The following is a 15,674-nucleotide window of genomic DNA, read 5'->3' as shown; positions in this document are numbered from 1 at the left end:
ACAGACCAGCACCACATGGATACTTCCTCTTGGGCGTGATCAGACAAGTGAAGGTTAAAATGAAAAGGAAATCACATGCTTGCAAGGTGATACAAAGTTATTTAAAACATTCTCTCTTCCACCTAAAATCGTTTTCCAAAAGACCTGAAATCATCTGGTAGACCTCCAAATTCCCTCTCTAGTCCCTTTTAATTCATTTTCATTTTAAAGCTAAAATTAGTATGTCTCACACTTTCTCCCTGAAGCATGGGGGTATGGGGAGCTGGCAGAAGGGTGAACTCAATCCTACAGATCTAGGAAGAGTGCTGCAGAGGGAGGTCTGCTCAGACCTCATGTGGCAGGTCTAAAATTCATGTTAAATTTGCATTCTACTCCATAATACATTTGGTGTTGGTTGTGTTATAAAAACTCTATTTTAAATTACATTCACCCTTAATATTTTCTCAGTCTTTAAGGGTAATTGAAACTCCAGGAATATGTACCAGGTTTGTCCTGCAGTATTGTGTTCCTAGGTGGTTTTCAACCGCATCAAATACAATGTCTTTTTTTTTTTTTTAATTATTTATTTATTTTTATTTATGGCTGTGTTGGGTCTTCGTTTCTGTGCGAGGGCTTCTTCCAGTCATGGCAAGCGGGGGCCACTCTTCATCGCGGTGCGCGGGCCTCTCACCACCGTGGCCCCTCCTGCTGCGGAGTACAGGCTCCAGATGCGCAGGCTCAGTAATTGCGGCTCACGGGCCCAGCCGCTCCGCGGCATGTGGGATCTTCCCGGACCAGGGGTCGAACCCGTGTCCCCTGCATTGGCAGGCAGATTCTCAACCAATGCGCCACCAGGGAAGCCCCAATGTCTTTTTTTTTTTTTTTTGGCTGCACCATGGAGCTTGCGGGATCTTAGTTCCCTGACCAGGGATCGAACCCGGGGCATGGCAGTGAAAGCACTGGGTCCTAACCACTGGACCGCCAGGGAATTTCCTACAGTGTCCCCTTTATTTAAAAAAAATTATAAAAATTTTAATAGTGCCCCTAATAATCCAGAAATAATTTCAAAGATAAAATAACCTAGCCACTTACACAGTTTTAAAAAAGAAGTCAGGGACTTCCCTGGTGGTCCAGTGGTTAAGAATCTGCCTTCCAATGCAGGGGACGTGGGTTCGATCCCTGGTCAGAGAACTGAGATCCCACATGCTGGGGCAACTAAGCCCATGCGCCACAACTAGAGAGAAGCCTGTGTGCCGTAAATAAATAAATAAATAAGCTAAGTGGGGGAATGCCCTGGCGGTCCAGTGGTTGGGACTTCATGCTTTCACTGCCAGAGGCCGGGGTTCAATCCTTGGTCAGAGAACTAATATCCCGCAAGCCTCGCGGTGCAGCCAAAAAAAATTAAATAAAAAAATAAAAATAATAAAAAAGAAGTCAGTTATAATGCCCTAACTATGACACAAGGGAGAAAATTTTTAAAGGAGGTAATTAATAAATTTACTTTCAATATGCAAATATTCACACACAACTCTGCCTAGATCCTAAAAGGAAGTAGTTACTATTTGCCCCAATTATAAATAAGTTTGGATTTAATGGAATCTTGTCGATGCTTTTTCTTTATGTCTGACGTTTTGAAATAAGATTCAGGTCAATCTATTCATAGATACACATAGAAGCCCTATGAATGCAGACAGATGCTGAAGTGTTCCCTCAGTCACTCAACTATCACATGCAGCGTTGCCATTGGCAACACGGTTTTCTGAAATGATGAACCATTTTGTAAAATTCTGGATAAAACAAAGTGTATCCTCCTTTGATTTACCTAGAAGTTGCATTCCTGAAATATTACGTGACCCACCTTCCAAAATCCTGTTTATATGTAAACTAGAGTGAAGATCTAGGTGCCGATAACCATAAACAGTTTTCAGCTGCGTGATGGTTGGGTGGGACGTTTGATTCGAGCTGGTGCAGGACACAAGATAAGTCTTTATTAGGTCTCACGCGCTGTGGGACATCTAACATCTCTGGGATGTATCTATTAAATGCCAATCATTGGGACAACCAAGAATGACCCACAGTTTTCCCCCACACCCCCTCAGGGTGGGCGCCACCCATGCAGAGAACCCCGGGCATCCCCTTGGCTGCGTGGATCACCCTTTACCGTGACCCTGTTGGTGACTTTGAACATGTGCAGGGGACATGTGACCTGGAGATGCTGAGAAGCCCTGTGTCTTCCTTCTCCGCAGGGGCTGAAGATCAGTGTGCTCTGGACCCTGTACTATGGCATCCTCAGTGCTTTCGCGCCCGTGTACAGCTGGATCCTGGTGCTCCGGGGCCTGGTGGGCTTCGGGATCGGAGGGGTTCCCCAGTCGTAAGTAAAGACCCAGCTCTGGCCACCCAGCCAGGCAGCCAGTCAACTATGTTCATGGCCTCAGCGGGATGCAAAGATGGTACATACACTAGGGCTTCTGGTATCCAGGGGCTCTGATGGAGCCAGAGAATAGTGTCATTGTCAGTATTATAATGATTACCAACAGCAAAAGCAACATGGTAGCTGGAAGGTCGTAGATGTGAAATGATAATAAAGATAATAGAGCTAGCATTGATTGGACGTTTCTCTTTGACACAGCACAGCAGCCCCAGAAGATGTTGGGGGGGGGCGTGTTGAATTAGTGCAGTCTCCACTTTACAGCTGAGAAAACTGAGTCTCAGCAGGTAAAATCATTTGCCCAAGTCACACAGGCTGCAGGTGGAACTAAGAACCCGAGTCTGTCAGCCTGTAACATCTGTGCCCTTAACTACACTGCATGCTGCCTCTCACCCTCTTCTAACCTAACCAGGATGCAGGGGATGGGGCTAATTATCTGTAAGTTATGTGTTATTTTGTTGTTGCTGTTGTTAAGATGCTGAGAGTAGTCAGACTTGTAGGAAGAAGTCACTGTCTCCTGGGAGACTGGGGAATCCTGAAGCAGAGATTGGCAGGTGGTGGCAGGTGGGCCGAATCTGACCTGCTGACTGGGTCTCTAAATAAAGTTTTATTGGAACACAGCTGCACCATACATTTATGTATTATCTACGCCTGTTTTTATGCTACAACAACAGAGTTGAGTAGTCTCAGTAGAGACTGTATGGCCTGCAAACCTGACATATTTACTATTCAGCCCTTCATAGAAAAAGTGTGTTTAGGAATTCTCTGGCGGTCCAGTGGTTAGGACTCTGCACTTTCACTGCTGAGTGGCCTGGGTTCCATCCCTAGTTGGGGAACTAAGATCCCGAAAGCGGCAGTGTGGCCAAAAAAAAAAAAAAAAAGTGTGTTGACCCCACTCTCAAGGATGATGATTAATAGCCAATATTTAGTGTTTATTAAGGAGCAGGTGCTGTTCTAAACAGTTTGCCCAGATTGTCTCATTCAATCCCCCAAATTTCCCTATGAGGTAGATTCTATTATTAACCCCATTTTACAGATAAAGAAACGGAGGCACAGAGAGGTAAAGTAGCTTGCCCCAGGTGACACAGCTACAGGAGGCAGAGTTGGAATCTGAACCCACTCCCTCTAACTCCAGAGCCTGGGCTCTAACCATTGCATTTTACTGCCTTGCTATGAAGGATTAAAAGGATTTGGAAAGACCCAGAGGAGACTGGGGAAGATGTAGGATATCTCATAGGAAGGGAATTTCATGAAAAGAGGAAGCTGTAGCTGAGTCTGAGGAAGGCTAATGGTCCAGTTCAGGTAGCTTGTTAGGCTGAGATACATGAGAATTGAAAACTGAGATGGGACAGGTAGACCAGGGCAAGCTTATTAAAGGTCTTGAATGTCAGGCCAAAGGGATTGTCTATAGACAGTGGGGAGCCACTGAAAGTTCTTGAGCAGGAGAGGTACTTTAAAAGTATTAATCTGGCAGTGGTGGGTTGGACAGGTTGGAGGTAAGGCACCCTATTGCAATAATTGAGGAAAATTTTGCACAAGGACCAGGTGGTTTCTTTCTAGTTTATTCATTCATTCAACCAATATTTCTTGAGCTCCTGCTATGACGTGGTCCCGTGCTACGTGCTGGGGGTACAGCAGTGAGCCAAACAGGCACGGTCCCTGTTACAGGCTGGCATCCTGGGAAACAGACTGAGATAGAGATTTGTGTGCAAGAGGGGACCAGGATCAACACCTGTAAGGGAGTGAGAAAAACGGGGACGGGCAGAGGGAGAAGCTGAGTGGCAATGCGATTGTAACAGCTGATGGGGCCCTCAGCCGATCCTGTAGGGGTTCAGAAGCTGGGGTGGCCCTTTAGGGTTGTTCCAAATTGAGGCATGGGGGCTGGGCCTTTGTACCCTCACATCAGCCACCTTGGATGTGGGCTGTCCGCAAGGAGCAAACATGACCTTGGGGAAGTCAGCTATTTTTGGCCAAGGCATTTCCTGCAAGGGCCTCAATTCTGAGCTCTTAGCAGGCAGTACTCCTGGTCATTCCAGAGGGACCGTATGCCTCAGCCCTGAAGGGGGAATCCAGGCGATGCATCATAGCGTCCACTACAGTCCATTCCCTGGACCCTTTGGATGCGCTTGCATCGTATAATAAGTTCACCCCACCTGGGAACAGCTCCTCCAGGAGTCTGGTTGGTCTTTTCCCTGAAAAGACTTATAAAAGGAGGGCTAGCGAGACAACCTACAGTCCCTGCTATGGCTGCTGGCCTCATGACTACAACCGATGTCTATTATTCTCTGCCCTCTGCCACCCATTCTAGATTCTCCTCACCTCTGGCTAGTACTTCTGCTGATCTAGATGAGGTCCGTTGTTACCATGCCCTTCTCAGGTCATTGCTGCCGCTTGTCCGTTTCACACCAAGATTGGGCAGGGAATTACCAAGAGATGTCCTGTGTATCACCTGGGTACCCAAGTAGATAACAGTAATCCTACCACCTCCTGATGCTTAGGATCAATTCCTGGGACAGAATGATGACTCTCTTTCATGGCCGCTCATTTTCTTGACACAAGGAACCCAAAGTTACTAGGTGATAGCTGTTGCTTAAAGTTATTGGGATTCTTGCTGCGTACCCTGGTGGAAGCATATTCTCTCTGGGAACCAGGACCTCTAGACCCACAGAGCCTAGGAGATGCAGAACGGAGGAAGCACAAATTCCCCCAAGTGGGTCACTGGGAATGATGGCATTGAAGGCCACTTGTACTTCGACTCTTAGATTTCCAGAACCATGTCTTCTTTCTACACAGCACCATGTAATAATCATTGATTTAAGGGTATATTGTGTCCTAGAAGATAGTGCCCCGTCCTCACAGGGTATCATCTCCAAGCTGACGCCTCCACGGCACCTACAAAAGGCTGCTCCGTCACTCAGGCCAGCAGCTTCAGGGTGGCATGTTATGTGAAAGGACCAGTGGATTCCATGGTCATATACCCACTGCTGCATCTCCTTTGTTATACATTGGCTCCCTTGGTCCCATGCACTAGGGGATCCTGTGTCAATGGGTCAAATACTTGGAAAGCCCGCAGGTAATAATGCTGCCTGAGACCCTGTGGGCAGGAGAGGCAAACCAATACCCAGAATATGTGCCACTTCCGGTCAAGATGAATCACTGCTTCTTCCCAAATGGAAGATGTCCAATGTAAAAAACTTGCCACCAAGTGACATGGGATGGTTCCATCCGGAGGGCTCCATGGTGGTCTCTGTTGCTGGCAGACTGGCTTTTTGGCAGCAGAAATGGCAAGATTGGCTCTGGTGGGTGAAGATTGGGGTGATGCACCACTGTAGCCCCTGCCCTCCTAGGGTCAACAGCTCAGCAATTGACTTCTTGAGCCTCTGGAGTGTCACGGTTTGGGGAGGCTGGGAGAAGTGATCTCAAAGGAGAATGCTAATACCGAAGCAGGGTGCTTGGATCATGGGCTCCAAAACCAGGCTACCCTGGCCCTGTCACATAATAGCTGTGCATCCTTAGGCAAGTCATTAAGCCTTTCTACACCTCAGTTTTCTCATCTCTAAAATGGGGATAATAACATACCCACCCCATGGGTCACTTAGAATGTTAAATGGCAACGCATGTGAAGTGCCAAGGACAGTGGCTAGCAGGCACTCAAAAAATGTCAGCACGCAGCTCGTCTGCTGAAGGCTTTGGTAAGAGGCTCAGGCATCAGTGAGATGGACGATGGACTCGGTGTATAATTATAGAAACAACAAATGTGGAGGAAAGGAGATGTGAGAACATGCACTTAACACAGGGACAAATCCAGACTGTCTGCCACTTAGAGGTCTCAGTTCAACTCCGTCCTTCCCTCCCTTTTTCATTCTTGATCCTCCAGGACTGTGCAGAGTAGGTATTTGACATGGACTCCTGGATCTGGGATGAGCTTAAAAACCACTGGAGCTTAAAGCAGAGGCCATTAAGCCAAGCCCATTAATCTGGGCTGGCAGGGGCTTGTGGCCAATGTGCTCCACTTCCGGCCTGACTCCACGAATTCCTGTAGTTACAGCCACTGTCCCATTCATTCATGAGCCATTCATTGACTAGGGGACCATTTTCCCCTCATGCTGGAAGGAATGAGCTCACAGAGGTACACATTAAATTCCTTTCCCAGGGATGCTTGGGGAGATGGCAACAGAACCAGCCTCCAAACAGCCCCCTGGATTTTCTTTCCATGTGAGGAAAGGGAAAGGAACCAGGGATTCAGAATGTCCACAGTGATTCTTTTTCAAGGCGGTGCCGTGAGAAATGCTCTTTTCTACGTCGTCTTCTTCCACATTTCCTGGAAGTGACATAAAAGGTGTAAGAAATAAATCCTGAAGAGTGCTGGGAAGCAAGAAGAAGGTGCTATCAGCAGAACAGAAATTTTGAGGAACCTCTGGAAGACTGTAAGCAGATGGGATTCCAATGGCAGAATAACTAGAGGAGAGGAAAAAAAAAACATCCCCTAAAACTGCAAAGGGAAGAGATCTTCAGGCAGACAGGACAGGACACCAGGGAAATAAAATTAAGGACACAGAGCAGCTGGAAGGGCCTTTAACCCCTTACCTGATGTCGTGAGGGTTCTGAGCTTGCCCATCTGCTCCCTTCCCCCACCCCCCAAATGTCATGCCTCCCCATTTAGCTGTTCATTTACTTAATGCTGCTATAGCCCTTCTGTCTGTTTATTGAGCTATTACTGCATTCCAGGCACATGACCATTTTAAACCCACAAAACCTTAAGACGTAGATATGATTACCTCCATTTTACAGGTAAGAAAACTGAGGCTTTAAAGCAGTAACATGTGTAAGGTCACACGGTTAGTAAAAGGAGGGCAAATAAAAACCACGAACAAAATTACGGAAAAGGGACTTCCCTGGTGGTCCAGTGGTTAAGACTCAGCACTTCCATTGCAGGGGGCACGGGTTTGATCCCTGGTTGGGGAACTAAGATCCTGCATGCTGGGTGGCGAGGCCCCCCAAAAAAAAATTACAGAAGAAATATTTAGGCACCCCAAGAGACTCACTGGTTCCCCAGCACTTTCATGCCAGCTATTTACATAAAAATAATCATGTCTTAATTATGCAAAGCTCTTATCTAGTTATAAAAATGGCTCCCCTAAGTTCATTATTTGGAAACATTTAGTCGAAGATATTTTTGTGTAAGTAAATGTAACTAAGAGTTTCCATTCATTCAGAAGGACTTTACCCAGTTGTGCCACCTCACTAAACCAAGTGAATAAGATTTTGCTATATAATTGTTAAAAGCTCAACAATCAGAAGTCCTTATAATGTGCTCAAATTTTTAGTGTAAATACAAATTATATTATTAAAAATTTTTTATTGAAAAAATGTTTTTCTTTCAGTTTTATTGAGATGGAATTGACATACAGCACTGTATGAGTTTAAGGTGTACAGTGTAATGACATATATCTTGCAAATGATTAACACAGTAAGTTTAGCTAACATCCACCAATTCATATAGAAATTATATTGTTAATAAGGAGCCCATCCCTCTAACCTAATTTTTGCCTTTCTAACTCCTCCTCTCCCTTTATTTCTTCTTTCTTTTCTCTCTTCCCTCAAAGTAGGTGTTCACATTGGTCCTTGGTGATAACAGCAATAACATTAGTAGTGATGGTGATAATAATAATGTCATTGGAGTGCTTGCCAGGTGCGGGGCCCATGCTGAGCTCTCTCTTCACACTACCTCTTCTTGTCCATTGGACAACCCTACTATCCCCATTTTACAGCTGAGAAAACTGAGGCTCAGAGATCCTGAGGGATTTGCTTAAGGTCAGATGGTTTTTAAGTGGAATGTAGAGTTACCTTTTGCTTTGTAACAAACCACCCCAACACTTATGGCTTAAAATGATAACAATTTATTTAACTCATGATACTGCAGTTTGGCCATTTGCTTTTTCTGGTCTCTTCAGGGCTTTTACTCTTGTGTCTTTTGTCTGCTGGTGAGTTGGATGGGAACTGGCTAGGCTAGTATGGCCACAGCTGACTCACCTCTGCTCCACAAGCCTCTCACCTGCCTTCCCCTTTGGTAACCATAAGTTTCTTTTCTATGTCTCTGAGTCTGTTTTTGTTTCATATATAAGTTCATTTGCACCTTTTTTTTAGATGCCACATATAAGCGATATCATATGATATTTGTCTTTCTCTGTCTGACTCATTTCACTTAGTATGGTAATCTCTAGGTCCATCCATGCTGCTGTAAATGGCATTGTTTCATTCTTTTTTATGACTGAGTAATATTCTGTTGTATAAATATACCACATCTTCTTTATCCATTCCTCTGTCGGTGGACATTTAGGTTGCTTCCATGTCTTGGCTATTGTAAATAGTGCTACAATGAACATTGGAGTGTATGTATCTTTTTGGATTATGGTTTTCTCTGGGTATATGCCCAGGAGTGTGATTGCAGGATCATAGGGTACCTCTATTTTTAGTTTTTTAAGGAACCTCCATACTGTTCTCCATAGTGGCTGTACCAATTTACATTCCCACAAGAAGGAAGAGACTTTAATCCAAGCAAAAGAGTTAAATGTAACTTTATCATTACAAACAATACACTTTTGTTTTAGAAAATGCAAATAGGCACCAAAAAATAATAATCACCTCTAATTGCACATACTGCCTCACAAAAAATATACAAGACACAGGTTGGCACCAGGGCAGATGGTTTATTATTTCCAGTAGAGGGTGCTGTGTATTTCAGCAGAAATGCCACTTACCTTTGAGATGGAAGCCTGCCCTACCTGGCATCCTACTAGTGAGTGTTTTAGCCGCTCTTAAAGATGAATACCCCAGGTAGCTGCCCACCTGTTCTGCCTTGAGACCTGTCTCAGAAGTTGCTTCAGATTGGTGTCTAGAATGAGCTTGCTCACAGATCTGTCCTTGGCGCTGCTCTTTCCCCCAAAGACCAAGCAGAAATGCCAGACGGAGATCACAGGTCATTTCCTTCCCAGGCATGTGATCCAAATGGCAAATCTCTAACTGCCAAGTGCTGTAAATGCGATTATTTGCAGTGGGGATTTATTTGCGCCCGTATCAGCTGCTTCTTGGCATTGCTAATTTCATTGCTTATTCTTCAACTCTTCAATGTGATTGTAATAATCCCCATACTTTGGATGAAACTCAAGCTACTCTTTCTCATCATGAACTGCTGTAAATAATGGCCAAATGTGGGGCACAGCAATTACAGGAAAAGATGTTCCTTGTGGCATAGGTTGCAAAAACAAGAAATTGAAAACGATCTAAGTATTAATTAATAGGGTCACGGCTGTTAAAAAATAATCTGGTAGCTCTACATAGATTACTATGGAAAGATTTCCAGACTGTCTTATCAGGAGCAGATCCTGACACAGAAATTCAAAAGCAAGGAATTTCCTCTGGGAGACACTGCAACACATTCTCCAAATTGTCCCGTTCGAGGGACGAGGCAACTGTCATTTGTTAAGAGCTGCTCCTGGGAAGTTTAAATTCCTTGGCACTTCTGGTCTGCCACACGGGTTGGCAAAGCAAGCTTTAATGACCAGAGAAAGCACTCAGGGAAGAGGTGCGAGTGCTGGCAATTGGAAGTTGGACTGGCATAGCCAGAAGTGGTAAGAATCGGGGCATTTGTATGGGTGGAGCCCTGGCAGTATGCTGCATGTGTGAGAAGAAGGGAAGGAAGGGAGGGAGGGAGGGAGGGAGGCAGGGAGGGAGGGAGGGAGGGAAAGAGGGAGGAAGGGAGGGAGGGAGGCAGGGAGGGAGGGAGGGGAAGGGAAAAAAAGAGAAAGATACTATGTTGCTTAAATTTATTATTACTGTTATTATTATATAATTAATTCCAGCATATATTCCCCATACTGTACATTTCATCCCTGTGACTCATTTATTTTGCAGCTCGAGTTTGTGCCTCTTCACGTCCTTCACCTAATTCTCTCCTCGCCTCCCCTCCCCACGGCCCCAGGAACCACCTGTCTATTCTCTGTACTGTATCTGTGACTCTGTTTCTGTCTTGTTATGTTTGTTCATTTGTTTTGGTTTTCAGATTCCACATGTGAGTGAAATCATACAGCATTTGTCTTTCTCTGTCTGACTTATTTCTCTTAGCATAATACCCTCTAGGTTCATCCATGTTGTCGCAAATGGCAAGATTTCATTCTTTTTTGTGGTTGATATTCTATTGTGTATATATATATATATTGATATAAATGCCACATCTTCTTTATCCATTTATCTGTTGATGGACACTTAGGTTGCTTCCACATCTTGGCTACTGTAAATAATGCTGCAATGAACATAGGGGTGTATGTGTCTTTTCGAATTAGTGTTTTCATTTTCTTCAGATGAATACCCAGGAGTGGAATTGCTGGCATGTGGTAGTTCTATTTTTAATTTTTTGAGGCACCTCCATACTGTTTTCCATAGTGGCTGCACCAGTTTACATTCCCACCAACAGTGCACGAGGGTTCTCTTTTCCCTACATCCTTGCCAACGCTTGTTATTTGTTGTCTTTTTGATGATAGCCATTCTGACAGGTGTGAGGTGATAGCTCATTGCGGTTTTGATTTGCATTTCCCTGATGATTTGTGATGTTGAACGTCTTTTCATGCACCTGTTGCCATCCGTTATGTCTTCTTTGGAAAAATGTCTATTCAGTTTTAAATTTGTATATTCATTTACATAGAAAAGGGGCTGGAAGGTTGCAAAGCAAACTGCTATTAGTCATGGCTTTGGGGTAGGGGAATGGAAACGGGTGAGGAGGAAGAGGAAGATTCATCATACACTCTGTATTCTTGCATACTGCTAAATTATTTACAATGAGAATGCGTTCATATACTAATTCTGTGCCTAAAAAAGAAAAAAAGACTATATGTTGTAAGTTCATTATAAAAACAAATCCTTGAAATCTAAGGACAGGATTAGCTTTGCCGTTAGAATATGCTACTGCACATTTTTTTCATGGTTAGTAATTTGATTTTAATTTGGTGGGGAAAATGTAAACATGCTTCTTATTTTATTATCAGTATTGATGTTCTTAAAATAATATAAGCACACCATTTGGAGAATAGAATAAAATTTCAAAGTCATTCATGGTAATCACTGTAATCTTTTACAACCACTGCAATTGGTCTCCATTCTCAGAGTTGAGTGAATGAAATTCCTCATGGTTTTTGTTGAGAGAGGCACTTGTAGGACTATAAATTGGAACAACTTTTTTAGGAACCACTTTGGTGATATATATCAAAAGCCTTAAAATGTGTACCCTTTGACTCAAATTCTTTTACAGGAATCTACCCTAAGGAAACCACATTCAAACAAAGATTTAAGACGAAAGATGCTTATTGAAGTATTGTTTATAATTGTGAAACCACCCAAATAGGGAAGCGAGTGATGGGCTGCATAATATAGACAGACCTAGGTTAAAATTTTGACTGTTCTACCTACCAACTTACTAGCTACGTGATCCTGGTCAAATAACAACTTATCTGACACAGATATAAAGATGAAAATAGGGATTAAAGATACACACACACAATGGGAATTATAATTACCTACCCCATTGACTTGCAGCATTTATTGAGTGAGATAATTCATGTACAATATCTAGAAGAATGTTTGGGCACATAGTAGATCCTCAATAAAAGGTAGCTATTATTAAGGAAAATATGGTTCATGAATATGATAGAATATATGTGTGTAAGAGGATTTAAAATGGCATGGAAATACTATTTATAAAGTCAATAAAAATAGGGTTCAAAATTCTTGAATATGATCTCAGATAGGGGTTCAAACAGAGAGACAGAAAGAGATGAAGAAAAGAGAGAGAGAAAGAGAGAGACAGAACACCAAAACAGAGAGAGAGGATTTACTAAAACACACTGCGAAGTAAGACTAAATGACATTGACTTTTTCTCCATGCTTTTCTCTACATAGAGTATGTCTGAACTACTAAAGCCCTAGCTATCCCTCTGAGGCTCCTGAGAATTCTCCCTTCTCTGGACAGAGGCATCTTTTATCATAACCCCAAGAAAGACTTTTACCAGTGATAGAACTATTTCTAAATCTTAATGGTATTGCTGAGGCCAGCATTTAAAAAGATAGATGCTTTGCAGGGAAAGGTGTCATGGGTTGGGTTTCAAAGAAGCAGACAGACTGAGGCAGAGATTTTTGTACAGGTAATTTATTCAGGGAATGCTCTACGGAGGAGCCTGTAAAAGAGGGAAAGAGGCAAGAAAGGTGAAGGGAAGAAATTAAGCAAGGATATGGTGTCAGGTGACATCTAGACTCAGCTTGATCCCATAGGGAGCTCTGGAGTATTCATTGTCTCATAGGGTCTGTCCCACCTTGAGGCAGGGAGTGAGCCTTTTGTACCCAACACTAGTCTTCAGCCTGTCCTGAAGAGAAAGGGCATAACTCCCAGATATCTCTGGGGTGAGGCAACTCCAATTACTCAAAAGCAATCCTAAGAGAGGGTTGCAGGTATGAGCTGTTAGAAGCAGCATCTGGTAGGTGGGCCCCATGATCTAGTAAAGAGATCCCAGGAGATCTAGATGCACCATCTGCCTCAAAAGGGTTAATGGAAATAAGCCTCCCTCTACCCCTCCTCCCTTATGAGGAGCCAAGAGAGTAAGTAACATGAGGTCATCTAGCAGCTCGGTTGTCTGGCTTAGGTGGGAGATGAGGGGAAAGAGAAGGGCTTATCTTCCTAGCACAGTGGAAGGGAGCATGGGGAGTAGTTTAGAAGTTTCCTTTTCTTCCCAGCGTGCCCATTAGCTGAGCAAGTGAAAGGGAGGGGAGGAGGATGTGGAGGTAGATGGAGGAGGCAGCCAATATGGTTGGGACATTGGTTACATTGAGTAAACAAGTGAATTGATTGAGCAGATGAGAAATATTTTGAGGATAATGAGACAGGGAATTCTCAATGTTGGAAAAGAAAATTACAAAAATGGAAATTTAAAGGTTAGAAAGAATCCTAAAGTGTTGGACTGGTATTGAAAGTATCAGTATGAACTCATTGTTTTTAAAAATACATATACACAGATAGATATGGAAATAGATATAGATGTATGGTGTGCATGTGGGAAGAGAGAGAGAGCAAGAAATAGAGACACCCAGAGAAAGGATGGATGAATAGATGATAGATAGATAGATAGATAGATAGATAGATAGATAGATAGATAGATGGTAGATCTCTTAGCTATGTCCACTGGGAGGGCCTAGAGGCAATGGAAACCCCCATAGCATGAGCACACTGAGCACTCAGATCTTGGTTTCTAAACACCATCCTCTGCCAAAAGGAACCAGGACTTCTTAGAAAAATGACTGACCCCATGGTTGGGGCAAAGAAAGTACTAGATGAGCCTGGACATCTTTTTGTACAAGAAAGTAAGAAAGAGCTCAAGGAATGATGGAGACATGTCAAAAAGACATAGGAATCAGCTTGAAAGGGCTTCCACTGACCAGATCTGGGACAGTCTGAGCATCAAAATAATAAAGGCAGTAATGGATTACAACCCATTGAATAAAACAGGAATCCACAAGTCCATATTGATGAAATGAATGGATAGGTGGGTAGGTAGATAGATAGATGGATGGATAGATGGATGAGGCAGGAGAAAAGAAAGCTCTTCCTTACAGTAGAATGTCAACCAATAAATGTAGAAGGAGTTATGGAAATAATAAATACAACTTGTCACCATAGTGGTGGTTGATTCAGGCAGAAATAGTCAAAAGATGGAATGCTAAAGCTGGTGAGTAGAGGTTCTATGGGGAGCAGGATATTGACATAATCTCTGAATGTTCCCCCATAAAGTACTTCTTAATCACAAATGGAAAATTGATAACTTTAGGATGGAAATATCTATCAGAAAACTTGACCTGGTCATGAAAGTTAATATCACCAATGATGGTACTACTTGACGTCATGTCCCCAGTGTGAGGCACTGGGAAGAGTTCAGCATCATTTCTGTGAGGTTCTTGCCAAGAAGACATGGGCTGAGTCTAGTCACAAGGAGACATCAGATGGACCTGGGATGAGCGGCATCCTGCCATATGAAACGCCTCTACTCCAAGACTATTCAGGACTTGAGTGATAGGGAAAATCTAAGGAACAGTTCTAGATTGAAGTTCCTCATCATCCCACCACTCTTTTTTCACCTACATTTACTGGGTTTGGGGGAATGCTCAATGATAGTAGGTACTAAATTTGAGAATCATATGGGGTGGCGGGGGGGAGTTGGTTAAAATGCTGATGCCAGGACCCCACCCCTGAGAGTCTGTTTCTGAAGGTCTGGTATGGACCCTGGGGATCTGCATATTTAGCCATCATCCCCAGAAATCCTGATCTAAGTGGTCCACAGACCACCCTTGGAGGAAAGTTGGCCGAGAAATTCAGAAAACCATAGCAATCTTCCCACTCAGTCCCGACCTTAACGCCCTCTCTGTCTTTTGCATTCCCAGGGTGACGCTCTATGCTGAGTTCCTTCCCATGAAAGCCAGAGCTAAGTGTATTTTGCTGATTGAGGTAAGGAGGATGGTCTGGGATTCTGGATATTACTCAGTCTCTGAGCAGGAGATTCCCAGGTGTCTTGAGCCATAGGACAAGGAAAAGGAGTTTAAGAAAAATATAACAGATCCATTATGCAAGGATTTAAATGGATCATTTATGTTGATTTCAACATGGTTGTTTTGCAATATAGATAAATTCTTCCATTGACAAGAAATTCAATCTACCATCCCTGAAAAAAAATGGTAGCAGACAGGTAGTATGTCCTTCCTGAACTAGAAATGACTTTTATCTGAAAGTTGGTGCTGAACATTGTAGCTTGAGTGGACCAAACTCCTGCCCCTGCACCAGATTGACTCGTGTCTTGTGTGAGATCGCCATTCATGGCCACATCTGTGGCGAGTAGGCTGCCTTAAAACTCTCTTGGACCATCCAGTCCCTCTCAAGCCCTCCCTCTACCAGGGTCCTGTGACCCATTTTCCAACCATGATCTGGAAGATCTCAGGGCAAATACATAGCTGCCCAACAGCCCTCCTCCATGCAGTGGCAGTATTATTTGTCCCTGCTGGACACTGAGGTCCACAGTCACGACTGTCCCTAATCACCATGATTACATGACAGTATTGATCACACTGACGCCACAGCCCAACTTAACCATCCTGACTGTGTCTACTCCTGACCAATCAGGGTGGTAGTCAGCTGGTCCACACTGGTGTGGATGAACCAGTTTAAATACTGAAATGC

The 15,674-nt window shown here is 43.6% G+C and overlaps 1 protein-coding gene across 3 annotated transcripts in view; it reads left to right on the top strand.

Moving 5' to 3' along the window:
- Nucleotides 1-15,674, top strand: part of SVOP (SV2 related protein) — an 86,776-nt gene that overhangs the window by 34,909 nt on the left and 36,193 nt on the right. For all 3 annotated transcript variants that reach the window (XR_450826.2, XM_007180083.2, XM_007180082.2), the window contains 2 exons: nt 2,226-2,350; nt 14,885-14,948. Coding sequence is in view for 2 of the 3 variants with exons in the window: in XM_007180083.2 (XP_007180145.1) it covers nt 2,226-2,350; nt 14,885-14,948 (189 nt within the window). In the remaining variant the exon portion in view is untranslated. The remainder of the gene's footprint in view (nt 1-2,225; nt 2,351-14,884; nt 14,949-15,674) is intronic.

The sequence above is a fragment of the Balaenoptera acutorostrata genome, chromosome 13 (genome assembly GCF_949987535.1).
Source record: "Balaenoptera acutorostrata chromosome 13, mBalAcu1.1, whole genome shotgun sequence".
Lineage (NCBI taxonomy): Eukaryota > Metazoa > Chordata > Mammalia > Artiodactyla > Balaenopteridae > Balaenoptera > Balaenoptera acutorostrata.
This window is presented reverse-complemented; position numbering and strand designations above follow the sequence as displayed.